Here is a 14,118-nt window from a genome sequence, read left to right as displayed (position 1 = left end):
CTCCTCTATTTTTATTTCATACGATTCACATATTCCATAATTTTTCCTCTATATGATAGGGGAGATCTATAATATGTGAAGAATGAGATATACAACTTGATTATATGGAATCAAGATGCCTGAGTATTTTTTTAATATGATAAAGGGATATACATATGTGAATGATAATACTTATAATTTGATCAAATGAGACTAAGAATTTTAAAAATCTCCTCAATATTATAGTTAAGGCTTATATCTTAATCTTGTGATGTCTAAATTCTCTGAATCTCCTCAATGTGGTAGGGGTGATCCCCAAAAAAGATAGAGAATCTCCTCAAAGAGTAATAAAAAAGACACCAAAAGATGTGAAAAATAGGACTTACAGCTTGATCGTGTAAATCAAGTAGTTCGGCTTTTTTGGTCACATACTATTTAGTTGTAAGTTCTTCGTCACATTGAAAACATGTTAAAGATAACTTGATTCTACACGATCAGACTATAAATCTCATTTTTCATATCTTTAACATATTCTCTATTACTATTTGGAAAATTTCTCTATCACTCTTTGGGGATTTCCCCTGCCATAATGAAAAGATATTCGGGCATTTTCGATCTTACATGATCAAGATACAAGCCTTATTTTTTTTTCTCTTTTCTTTTTCTACAAAATTAATGAGCTATCCCTTTTTTATTCCATTCTTGATATATTCTCTTGTACCTTGAGAAGATATATGAGAATTCTTGATCCCACCTAATCCTTTTGCATCGCTTCTTATCTTCTCTACTATATTGAATAGATAGATTTTTAGTTTTTTTGGTCTTACACTATCAAGTTATGAGTTTTATCATTTATATCTATATATCCCACCTGTTATATATTGAGAAGACATTCGGGCTTCTTGGTTACATATAATTAAATTTTGTCAATTTTATATCTTATATATCTTATTTATCTCCTCTATTATTATTTCATACGATTCACATATTCCAGAATTTTTCCTCTATATGATAGGGGAGATCTATAATATGTTAAGAATGAGATATACAACTTGATTATGTTGAATCAAGAAGCCCGAGTGTTTTTTTAATATGATAAAGGGATATATATATGTGTGTGTGTGTGTGTGTGTGATAATACTTATAATTTTATCAAATGAGACTAATAATTTTAAAAATCTCCTCAATATTATAGTTAGGGTTTATATCTTGATCTTGTGAGATCAAAAATACCCGAATCTCCCCGATGTGATAGTGGTGATCCCCAAAAAAGATAGAGAATCTCCTCAAAGTGTAATAAAAGAAGGCACCAAAAGATGTGAAAAATAGGACTTACAGCTTGATCGTGTAAAATCAAGTAGTTGGGCTTTTTTGATCACATACTATCTAGTTGTAAGTTCTTCGTCACATTGAAAACATGTCGGAGATAACTTGATTCTACACGATCAAACTATAAATCTCATTTTTCACATCTTTTAACATATTCTTTACTACTATTTGAGAAATTTCTCAACTATTCTTTGGGGATTTCCCCTGTCATAATGAGAAGATATTCGGGCATTTTCGATCTCACATGATCAAGATATAGGCTTTATTTATTCTCTTTTCTTTTTCTACAAAATTAATGAGCTATTCATTTTTTATTCAATTCTTGATATATTCTCTTGTATATTGAGAAGATATCTAAGAATTCTTGATCCCACGTAATCCTTTTTGCATCACTTCTTATCTTCTCTACTATATTGAATAGATTTTTAGTATTTTTTATCTTATAATCAAGTTATGAGTTTTTTCATTTACATTTATACATCCCAACTATTATATATTGAGAAGATATTCGGGCTTCTTGATACGATTCACACATTTTAGAATTTTTCTTCTATATGGTAGGCAAGATCTATAATATGTGAAGAATGAGATATACAACTTGATTATGTGGAATCAAGAAGTCGGAGTGTTTTTTTAATATGATACAAGGATATATAGATGTGAATGATAATACTTATAATTTGATCAAATGAGATCAAGAATTTAAAAATCTTCTCAATATTATAGTTAGGGTTTATATCTTGATCTTGTGAGGTCTAAAATGTCCGAATCTCCTCAATGTTGTAGGGGTGGTCCCCAAAAAAGGTAGAGAATCTCCCTAAAGAGTGATAAAAAAGACACCAAAAGATGTGAAAAATAGGATTTACAACTTGATCAAATAGGCCTGCCATATCTCTTTCATGTGATGGAGGAAATATCTAAAATGAGACTTCTCATTTGATCATGTGTGGTCAAAAAAGCTTAAATACTAGACTTATATCCTATATAGGTTAGAAATGACATTAACTATCTAGTTAAATGTGAAGGTGAAAATATTTGTTAAACTTTGATGAAGAAAAAGATAGATATACCTTAAAATTAATTAGATGAAGGAAATATATGTATATGAAGTTTATTTTTAGGTTATCTATTATAAAGTGGATCCAAAACTATATGAAGACTTATGAAATTATGATATGATGTATACATAAACCAGACTAGAGATTGATAAATCACCTATTTGTATCTAATATGACAAACTCATATACTTAATCACAACTCTTATTAGAACAATATAATAGATTTATTTTTATTTTAAATAGATCTTATTTATAAATGGGTGATATGTGACCTTAAGAGTATACTCGTCATTGCTAGAAATCCTGGTATTATCAATCACAAAACAATCAGTATAAAGTAATAATATATTGTAAAGTAGTCAAAATAGATTAAAAATGAAATATAAATATGGAATTATTTATATTTTGCTATCCTAAAGATCCCTACAAAAAATATGTTAGTAACATAATATAATATCATAGCTCTGATCATGCTATCTATGTGTATATAGGTTTATAATAAAAGATTATATAATTTATAAATAGGTCCAATCTCAACCAACAAAAAATATATAATCAAATATAATTAGCTTAATGAATTTTAATTTCATAAATTAGAACTCTATATTTTTTTCTAAATGCATGTAAGCATGATATAATGATAATATAAATACATGATAAAAACATACAAATGAACTATTTACTATTTTATATGATATAATGTCAATGTAAACTACGAGCACAATTTTCATTATATCATTCCTATTTTGTTTGATGATATGTTGCAAGCTTCAAGTATATGATTGATTCATGCTTTGGATTCCATTGATTTATCCAAAACTAATATTTAATTATTTAATAAATTTAATAAGTTTAATTCAATTTAGAAAAAAATGATAAGCTGCATTGATAAATTTAGTTATTTTAATATAGATTATTAATTCAAATATGTGCAATTAAACAAATTTTATCATCCATTGGTGTCCAACTCGAGTAAGCTCAAGTGATTCTTTCATGTGTTAAATATGGTCGGTCTTCAAATTCGCAATTCAATAACATTTATGTTTAAGATTTTAAACTAACCCAAGTTTGTATAAATTTTGTTATAAAAATTTTCAAATTCTTGCTTAAATGATTTTTCTAAATTAGTGCTTCCTAGAATTGTATATAATTAATTGTGTCTAATCCTACAAGCCACATTAGTTTATTCTGACGAAAACTATAGTAATTCTTATCATGTCATACCTTTACAAATCTATATTCTCTGTCATGACGGTCTCTGCCATTTTCATACTTCATCTAGCCTTCTCCCATTCCACAACCTTTCATTCCATCTGGAATGGTCAAGCAATCTAGAACAATTGCTCTTATAGCACTACATTTCTCTACATCAATCTATTGCCCATCATTTATCCTTTATATTTCTCCACGCATCATCACATGGAGGTACACACTCGTTTAGCAAATTTTCTTAGACCTATAGGTTATTATAGAGTAATTTAGGATAATATTTTGTAGATTCTTGAACTATTCTAAGCATTAAAAGATTTATATCTATCTTTCTTTCTCATATATATTTGATTGTCATTTTCACTTTCATATGCAATTAAGTAGTTAATTAGTGACATTCTTCATCCATGTAATATGTATGATGTGATACCATGCAAAGGAACAAGATTTGCTTGGGGATTTTAATATAAGATTATTAAACCTTTGCTAATTATAGATTTCGTGCTTACCCAAGTTAGGTTTTCGAAAATATCAATTAGAGACTATGCAAAGCATGTAGTTACAACTAGATTAAGGGGCTGCTATCAAATTAACAACATAAAAATAAATAGAGTAATGTTATGGCAAAACAATAATCCACGGCTAACAAATAGAACTCTTCACCTTGGGTCCCTCACTCACGCTCTTGACGGCGGGGCTTTAACGGAGGAAGATTGAGAGCAAACCGAGCAATGCCACTAAGAGATAAATGGTGCCCAAAGTGTAGTCCGTTGGGAAAGTAGCTGGTGGCGGGGAATTCACGGGATGACTAGTGAGCATCTAATGTCTGGAAAAAATGTGCTCCTCGATGGAAGATACTAGCGTAAACAGGATGCGATGTAAGTAATCCTCCACGGAAGAATCCAGGTCTAGGTTCACGTCAAAGAAAGGAGATTCAAGGATGTTGGTTCATCCTTGATCATCAAATAAGGAAATGGTCGACTTTTGGATCGGCCATGCATAGTGGTGGCGACGGTTAGGAGGATCTCTCTTGAGATTGGTGAGGAGAAGGTGAGGGGATGATGGGAGAAGACTTGGGAGGGTGAGGGGGCGGCTAGGGTTGGGGGGTCTTTGGGTTGAAACAAGTAGCTTGGCGGGAAAGGAGATGAGAGGGAAAATCTGAGGTTCAATTTCAGATTTTCATTAAGGGGAAAGGCCAATTTGAAATTCAAATTAACACAATTAAGGGAGTAATGGGGGGCCGGCGGTCATTAGGGGATTTATGAGGGGGTTTAATTGTTTCTTAGGTGGCAAAGTGGAGAAAGAAGGGGGAGAGAAGGAGGCCGGCCATAGGGGTTGAGGAAAAGGATCTATGTTCAATGTATATGGGGCCCAATTGATCGCATCCTTAATTAAATCAAATTATGAATTTAAATTCAGATTTGATTTGCATTGAGTAGAGTTTCCTAATTTGGTGTAATCGCTTTAGGAAGAGATTTGAAATTCAAATTTCACATTGAATTCCATTTAGAAACTTCCTAAATAACAAAGAGGCAAATGAGGAAAGTAATAACAGCTCTTTGAATTTGAATTTCAAATTCTAATGCTAGGATCAATGGAGGCCGATGGGTGGGGATCCCAGGGGGCCGGCGGCTATGTAGAGGGGAAGGAAGTTTTGTGGGGCGAATTATGAGCTTCCAAAACAAGCTATGTAATTTGGAAAAATAATTATGATATCCACTCTAATATGAAATTCAAATTAGGTCTATATTAACTCACTTTCCTAATTTAGGATTTCAAAAAAAAAAAGTAAAGTATTTGAAATTCAAATTTTGAATTTCAAATAATTTGAAGTCTTTCCCTCTTGGCTTGGCTTAACTTAGGAAGGCAATTATGATGAGGAAAATCATCATAATGGTGGGGATTGTAGAGGTGGCCAGCGGCATGAGGGGAAGGGGAGGGGGAATTTGGCTTGGGTGGAGGGGAGTAAGCTTTGGGCCGGAGGTGGTGATGAGGTTGGGAGGTGGAGCTAACACAAGGAAGGGAGGTGATGGTGGCCGTCGGGTATGGAGGAAGGAGGGAGCTCGGGTGTGGAGATTAGGGGAAGAAGAAAAAGAGATAAGAGGAAAAATCAAGAGCTCACCCGCAGGGGCTATTGGCTACTTCGATTGAGCCTCTCCTAGGCTTCACCACTCTCTCTAGAACTCACAAAGAGATCTAAAACCAAAACTGAAATTTCATATCAATATTCATCATCTCCAAATACAATAGAAATGACCTAAATATAAGTCTCACAAAAAAAAAAATAAAGACTAAATTTCCCTCTGGGCTACAACAACAAATGACCACCCATAAGGGTAAAACAATAAAAGCTGAAAATAAAATAAACTACTACATAAATGACTCAAAAAAAATATAAGCTCCTGATCGTAGCCGTCGATCTCCGGTGTCTCCGATGGTACACGTGTTGAAATCTCTGACGATGTCCTCACAAGTTATAGGAAGACAAAGCCCATATTCAATGCTCATGTGATTGCTGCAAAATAAAGGAGCAAAGGAGTTTGCAAAAGTGGAAGAAAGAGAAATTTTCTAGCAGTCTGAAAGTTTGCACATCTTGCAAGCCTTTAAAGCCCATATCATATGCTTATGCGACCAGCTCAAAATCGAAGAGCAAAGGACTTCTTAACATTTCTAAATATGTTAATGAAGCGAAGGTGAAAGAAAGACTCTAGCAGCCAAGTGGGTTTGCGCGTGTAGTGGGATGGAAAACCCCATATCCAATGCTCAATATCTCTTTGCTTTGCTTTGCTGACACAGTCATACGCATTGGAAGTCTTTTTTCTATGGTTTCAAGGTCCTGTTAAACCGCAGGAGTTTGAAGATGAAATCTTTGTTGTCTATTCCATGTATTTGGAATAAATGACAGATCACAAAGCAAGCCTAATGCTTGTGTGGCTGTCTCGAAATTGTGAGGCAGAGGACTTCTCAACCTTTTTATGACTTAAACTGAATGGAAAGTGGAGAAGCAGAAGATTTCTCGAGAAGAATCTCTAAAACCAACGAGGGGACCAATTTGCCAAGAGCTTGCTGCATATCGGGGGCAGCAAGGATGCTGTAATAAGAGATTCTAGACTAGTCACAAGGGCAACGAGGAGAAACCTAACAGAGGATGGGATGACTGTTGCAATTGAACCAAAAGAATGACCGAGTCATGATAAACCGAGATCCAGTCATGAATGGCTCGGATTGGGTGGCAGGACACTGTCAGAGTCGAGCTAGAAAGTGATATAAGTGGTTCCTCACGTGTTGTGAGGAACGCAGCCAACTCTTCATATGTACATTGTGAAGAAGCCATAGAAGAGGGGAGCTCCTCTGAGATGAGATGACCTGGCCTGTGCCAAACGCAAACACAATCTGAGTGGAAAACATCTGCTAGGGATCAGGTTTCTGACAAAACCAAAAAGGATGTAGAATAAATGGAGTAATGAATAAAGCTAAATCTCACATTGAAAGAGAAAGAAAAAGTATGAAACGAATTAGAACATGATACAAAAGATGTCTTTTGCAGAATTGGATAGACTTTTCTTAGAAACTCCATGGTTAAATGTGCCTGTCATAGAGTGATAGAGCGCTCCTATAATAGGTCACTTCTCGTTAAGGAACATAAAAAAAATATACAATGGAACTCGCTTTGATTTGTTAGTTGGAAGTTTTGACTACAAATCTAGAGATTTTGGATTCAAGTCTCACGTATAATTTGATTTGTGGTGTTATATTCAAACAATCCATGATGCCAAAGTACAGCTTCTTAGCCAATCCTAAGAAATTCAGTAAACTTCATACTAATCATTTGCATAAAAGCAGTATCATTCTCTGAGAATCAGGAACTAAACTTATATAACTAAGCCAGAGCTTCAACATCTAACTTGACGTAACCAGGCGAAGCAAAACTACAGAGCATAGTTATTCATCCCAGTTCCAAATTAGAAAACCATAGTAGAATTTGTTCACACACACGTAAAAAAAACTAAATGTGTTGTGTCGTATACACCAGCATAGTCACTCAAGCTTCGTTTGGGACTGTTTTCTTACTGCTTCTTCACGCAGCTTTTTAGTATAAAAATTTTATTTGTTATACTAAAAAGTTGCTTTAAGAAGTAGTAAGAAAGTCATCCCAAAAGAAGCCTTAATTAATGGTTATCAGAACACAAACCACACTTGAAATGTTATTAAAATAAAATATTGCACTAATTTGTATGGACATTTTATGCTATTTTATTGCTGAGATTTTATATGTTCTCCATGGCAGCGGTGATAATGAGAAATTCAAGACTTCAAATGATCTGCCAGATCATAATAATATTCGTCTGCAATACATGGAAGCAGGAAACAAATAATTTCAACTTAAAGAAATGAAAGTTAGACAGTTAGACTCAATACTAATGAAATTTGATAGACATGCATTGAGAAAGATGATAGATGAGCCATTTCTTATGTTAGCTATCCTACTAAAGATCTAAGCGAAGAAAAGCTAGAAGAGCAACAAGTTTTTAAAGGTCTTCACAACATAAACAGCCGAGATGAAGCAAAATGTTGTGCAATTTAAAACTTCGAATTTATTTTTGCAAAACAAATGGGTGTTCGTATCATACAGCTACTGTTGTCTATAAAATTAGTTTTAGATCTATTATGATAAATAACTTAAAAGTTGTTGTGGGTATTTTAGACTTTGTTCTACTTTAAAAAAAAAATCAAATAATTGCTTTCTTACAGATATGACATCTCAAGAAATTTAGTTGTGAAAAGCTCATTTCACCATATGAATTTTTAAAAAGAGATAAAATCAAAATAATCTCATGATTCTCTACGAACAACCAAAATGGTTCCATGATTATTCAAAAGTCTCAATTTAGCCCCTTGACTTTTTAAATATGGACCTAAATGATCCCATAGAAAGATTAATTTGATCCCTATTTAATGAGTCAAGATAGTCCAGGACTGTTTTGGTCCTTCAAAAAAGGTTTGCAGACCAATTCGTACATTTTCTCTTTCTAAAAATAAAATATGGCTAAGAAGAAGTGCGACAACAATGTGCAAAGCAAGGCTATAGTTATTCCCAAAGTATATAGCCTCTAAATGATAGGAACAATGTTCCCTTAGCCAAACTGATGTTGACTTAGCGCATCTTTAACCGAAAATCTCATTTTTTACTCCAAAATGCCGTGAAACTAAAAAATGACGTGCTTCATCTGCAACCAAACTCCATTTTGTCCCCTTTTGCGAAGGTAACGGTCGTTCTCTTCTTTGAAGCATTTCTTCGGCAAGTTCGGTAGAGACGGAAAAATAGCGGAGATGAACAGTGCAACGCCAATATTGGCGTCCCACTATTCACCCGTAACTAAATAGCGGAAGTTTTACCGTTCGGTTGGATCTCGCGAGCAACGTCATTCAAGCGTTTGGAGTTCGATTGGAGATGCCCTTAGGCATGGAATTCACATATCCAGCCGTTTCATTAATCATTTATAAAATGGACAATTATAGATATTTCATAAAGATTGGAAATTAATTTTCAAATTTTTTATAACAAATAGATGAAATTTCAGCTGGTAAAGCAAGCTTGTAAGCAATTAGAAAGACCCTAACTACAAGCAAATCTTCTTACTCTTGACAACGCTCATGTCATAGATTCATTCTTACAGTAAGAGACTTAAACACTTAACACAATATTCATTTCTGAAAAGTAATCACTTCAAATGAACAAGCAATATGGTACATAAAAGCACTGTACACGATACCAAAGATAAGAAAATAGAACAAGAATCAAACATAAGAATTTGATCCTCTCCTATATTTTACAAAAGACCAAAAAAAAAAACCAACCTGAAAAGCCCCGCAATTCAAGGCAGAACTCAGAACTATCACATTAATTGTTTAATAAGAAACGCATCAAAGGAATCAAGATCAACAATGTCACCTCTCAAAAGCAGCAGAAATTTATAAACCGCATTGAAGACAGCGAGCCGTCACCTTTCATCCTCCAAAGAAGGAGAAGAAACCACGCTTCTTAGGCTCCTCCTCTACCATTACAGCCGTCATGCTGTCCTGCTCCACGAGCCTCCAGGCTGCCTGCTCGAATGCCAGACCTGCCAATGCCGGTGGCTTGTTCAACACCAGGGGAAACCCTCTATTGGTACTCTTAATCACCTCGGCATCCTCCGGTATAACCCCGAGCAACGGAAGACCGAGCATTTCCTGCACGTCGAGCACTGACATCATGTCTTCGCCGCGAATGAGGTCAGTCCTGACGCGGTTAACGATCATCTTAATGTCCCTGATTCCATCGCACTCAAGGAGGCCGGTGACCCGATCGGCGTCACGGAGGGCGGTGATGTCGGGAGTTGTGACGAGGACAGCTTCGTCGGCAGGGGCAATTGCAGTGATGAAACCGGCGTCGATGCCAGCAGGACAGTCAATTAGTACGAAGTCCGGGTGTCCGGCAGTGCGGGAGCGGAGGGCGTCCACCAGCCAGGTGATGGCCTTGGAGCCGAAGGAGAGGGGGAGTTTGGACCGCGGTTTGGAGATGCAAAGAAGCTCAAAGGAGGGCCAGCGCTTGTCGCGGACGAGAGCCTGGTCCAGGCGGCAGTCACCGTTGATGACCTCGACGGCAGTGTAGTTGACGCGGTTTTCAAGTCCGAGGAGAAGGTCGAGGTTGCGCAGGCCGACGTCCGCGTCAATAGCCACAACAGAGAAGCCGAGACGGGCAAGCGAGAGGCCGATGTTGGCGGTGGTGGTGGTCTTGCCGACGCCGCCCTTACCGGATGTGATGACGACCACGCGTGGGGTCTCACCGGCGAGCTGGGGCTTGCGGTTCCACTGGAGAACGGCACGAGTAATGTTTGGGCGGCGGCGGGAAAAGGAGGCAGTCGATAGTGTTTTGGTCGGCGATGAAGCTATGGGTAAAGAATGTGAACTTGGAGAGACGTGGACGAAGGATGAAGCAGATAGAAATGAGTTCGTCGGGAGGCGCCAAGCCATTGCCGCCTACTAGGGTTTTCTCGTAGATGTGATCAGCTAACACATCGCCATTCTGGGACTGTAATCGAGCGCGAGTAATTAATCAATGAGCTTATTATGATTGTCGCACTACGGGGCTCTTTGGCCGCAAGGAATGTAAATTTGGATTTAGTAAACCACGCGGGTTTATCATTTGCTTAAGATATGTTCAATTCATCTTCATTAACTAATTGGCTATTTATTCCAAATTTTAAATCTATTAGCTTAAATATATTTTTTTAATTACTTCTTAAGAAGTTGATTTTCTAGCAAATTGAAATGTGATTTTAATTCAAAATATTAATTATATCATAGCATTAAATAATTTGTGATCTCATTTATTACTAATGGAATCATTTCAATATAATCATGGCTTAATTAAGATTATCATGATATTAAAAGTTACATACAATGCTTATTTCAACTTATATTTCTTCAATTTATAGTGAGATCAATATGACAATCCAACATCCTTAATGCACAGCGAACATTGCACATAGAAAACATAAAAAAAGCTCAAAAATCGAATCATAAACCATCAAACTTTACCGAACAAGTACTAAATAATCAATCTAATGTCTAAAATATATAAAAAAAGGAAATTGCTCTAACTAAATTAAGGTATTATCATTATTGCATGTTATAATATTTGTAGCGATAGAGTTAGAGAACCTATTGTCTTAGTATTATACGAAGATCTGACAGATAGAGATAAAAAACAAGTTGCAAGCTAGAGAAATAAGAGTTGTCGTATGTAATGTGCAAAAAATTAAAAAACCATTGGCTTGGTCAAGTTAAATGATTCGGCTAATATTTGTCATTTGTTGCAAATAATTTGCGCTTCTTTTGTGGAAGGCATCCATTCAACATAATAAAAATACATTATATAATATATTATGTTGTTGAAGTTAGAAGAGTATGTGACATAAGAGTTTAACTGAAATAAACACTTTGTCTTATTTAGTTATTGTCTTTAGTTTTCTTTTCTTATTTGAGATTTAGGTCAAATGAGCACTCTTAGTCATATTCAATTATTATGGTTCTTCTTCTCACATAAAGTAAGACATAAGCTCATTGAGAGACTATTTGGCTTCTAGAGTGTTATAACTCACTTTGAATTTTGAAATGCACCAAGTGTGCAAGTAGAGAAGTCAAAACCAGGTGTGCAAGTGTCAAATTCGACTTGTTTAACCTGTTTATTAATGGATCATGCTCGTTTCTTTTCGACCAATTATAAAATAATTTGCCAATAGATTTAACTATTTAATAAATTGGAGAAATAATTTAAAAAGATTATAATAATAATTTCTTCAATTTTCATATTACACTCTTAAAACTAATTAATTATTAACCTTTATCATAGCAAGTTCTACCAAAATGCTTGGCAAACCATAACCACAAGAGTAGATTTATTAGCATTATGATTTCACATGATATTTTAATGTTATATAGTAGGTTATTTGTATTTTCTTTTAAGATTTAGATAGATTTATTTCTATAATTGTTTTATTTATATATCTTTTTACATTTTGTGGTTCATACTTTGTTGATGTGCTATCATTTTAATTTATAATAATGAAATCATATATTAGCTTCTCCTTCGTTGTTTACTCTAATATTTTCCATTTATATTATTCAAGCAAGAATTTTTTTATGAATATAATTTTTTTTTTTTCTATCATGTTTTACATTCCATGTTATTTAGGTGTACTATATTTTAGACATGAGGTGTGACAGGGAGACTTGAGTTTTGAGAGAGCTTTGAGATATAAAGAATTTCATATCATCACTTGATGGTCGATGCTCACAATTGCTAGCCACCGCCGTCATTTGACTTTTGTTGTCCAAATGTTGCCACCCATGTCTAACCACCACCACATTTCCATCATAATTCATTCAACATAACCCAAATGTTATCATCTTATTTATTATCAACTTTTTGTGGGCTAGAATATACGTAGCGATAGAGTTATAAATCTATGTCTTAACGTTGCACGGATGTCCAGCTCACACACATGGAACACAAAATTTTTTACTCAGAAAACCCTGGAAAAGGGAAAATTAATGGGGCCTGGCCCAGTTGAGAATGATTTCACTAGAATTTAAGTAGATTACAGTGGGCCGATTTATCCCTTAGAGTGTTCAAATTACAAATGTCAATCGTATAGTTGAATTATATTGACAAAGTTTGATGTCACTTGGTGATTCATTGGAAGTCTGGCGTTACTTGGAAATTTAGGCGTCAGTTGGTAGTCCGATGGCGGTTTGGAAAAACTTTGATGTCAGTCAGTGGTCTGATAGAACTCCGACATCGGACAGTGGCCTGACAGAACTTCAGCGTCGGGCTGTGGTCTGATAAATTCTGGCGTTCGGTGGTGATTCGATAGAACTATGGGCGTCAGATGGTGGTCGGGCGGAACTCTTGGCATTAGTTGGTGCTCTGGTGTCAGGTGGTGGCCGGTTCGGCGGAACTCCGGGAGTCAGGTAGTGGTCTGGTGAAACTCCGAGCATCAGGTGGTTGTCCGGCTGAATTTCGGGCGTCAAGTTGTGTCCGACGGAACTCTAGGTGTCAGGTTGTGGTCTGATGGAAGTTCAGGTGTCATGTGGTGGTTTGGCGGAACTCAGGTGGTTGTCCAACGAAACTATTCGGGCTTCAGGTGGTGGTTTGGTTGAAGTCCGGGCATTAGGAAGTGATCTGGTAGAAGTCTGTGCATCAGGTGGTGGTCCGACGGAAGTTCGGGAGTCAGGTGGAAGTTTGGCGAAACTCTGGCGTCAGGTGGTGGTTCGACGGAACTTCAGGCAGTGGTCGAGGAGCCATGGAGGCAAGAACGATATCCGATCTCTCTCTTATTTTCTTAGGCTTATGAGTCCCTTCTTATCCGATCTCTCTCTTATTTTCTTAGGCTTATGAGTCCCTCAAAAGCTGGTTTTTTTAGTGCAGTTAGTCCGTACGAACTGGCTTTAGTACGGGACGAACTGAAGAAAAGTGTGAAGAATCTATTAATTTCGTATGTACGAACCTCGAAGGGTCGGGACAATCCGTCTGGACGAAATTTGTCCAGAGAGCAAGTCGTCCGGACGCTATTTAATTTCCTCTGGACGAAATTCTGCCAGAGGGCAAATCTTCCCGGGACGAATTTTGGATCCTCCGGGACGATCAGTGTTAATAAATATCCGATAGAGATAGTTTTGGAATGATTTGAAGAGAGAGAAAGAGAAATCAGGAGAGAGAAAGAGAAGGAAAGAAAGGAAAAGCTTGGTTTCGAAGGCCGCGGAGCGATTTTCGTCCGTCGTCGTTGTTAGAAGATTTGTTCGTCTTGCAGTAAGGACTCCGAATCCTATTTCTGCTTTCGAAGATTTCGAGTTTTGGTATTTCTGTGCTCCGATTTGTGTTTCCGTTACCGAAAAACGCGCATAATTTTGTATTGACGAAAGTTTTACCGCACAACTTTTGATATGTTTCTGAGATGATTATTCTGCACGATTTGAGTATTTTCTGTAAAGTTTCTAC

General features: G+C 36.0%; 1 protein-coding gene across 1 annotated transcript; it reads right to left on the bottom strand.

The window, feature by feature from the left end:
- Positions 1–5,953: 5,953 nt before the first annotated feature.
- On the bottom strand, positions 5,954–10,713 carry LOC110108322 (putative septum site-determining protein minD homolog, chloroplastic). Its single transcript, XM_020838911.2, has 2 exons — positions 9,529–10,713; positions 5,954–6,090 (listed from the first exon to the last, which is right to left on the bottom strand). Exon 1 carries the CDS (start codon positions 10,587–10,589, stop codon positions 9,585–9,587), a length of 1,005 nt encoding a protein of 334 aa, XP_020694570.1. The 5' UTR covers positions 10,590–10,713; the 3' UTR covers positions 5,954–6,090; positions 9,529–9,584.
- Between the last annotated feature and the right edge of the window lie 3,405 nt (positions 10,714–14,118).

The sequence above is a fragment of the Dendrobium catenatum genome, unplaced genomic scaffold (assembly GCF_001605985.2).
Source record: "Dendrobium catenatum unplaced genomic scaffold, ASM160598v2 fragScaff_scaffold_1282, whole genome shotgun sequence".
Lineage (NCBI taxonomy): Eukaryota > Viridiplantae > Streptophyta > Magnoliopsida > Asparagales > Orchidaceae > Dendrobium > Dendrobium catenatum.
This window is presented reverse-complemented; position numbering and strand designations above follow the sequence as displayed.

Excerpts from the sequence above, each read along its gene's own strand:
- LOC110108322 (XM_020838911.2), bottom strand. The coding sequence starts at position 10,589 with ATGGCTTGGCGCCTCCCGACGAACTCATTTCTATCTGCTTCATCCTTC.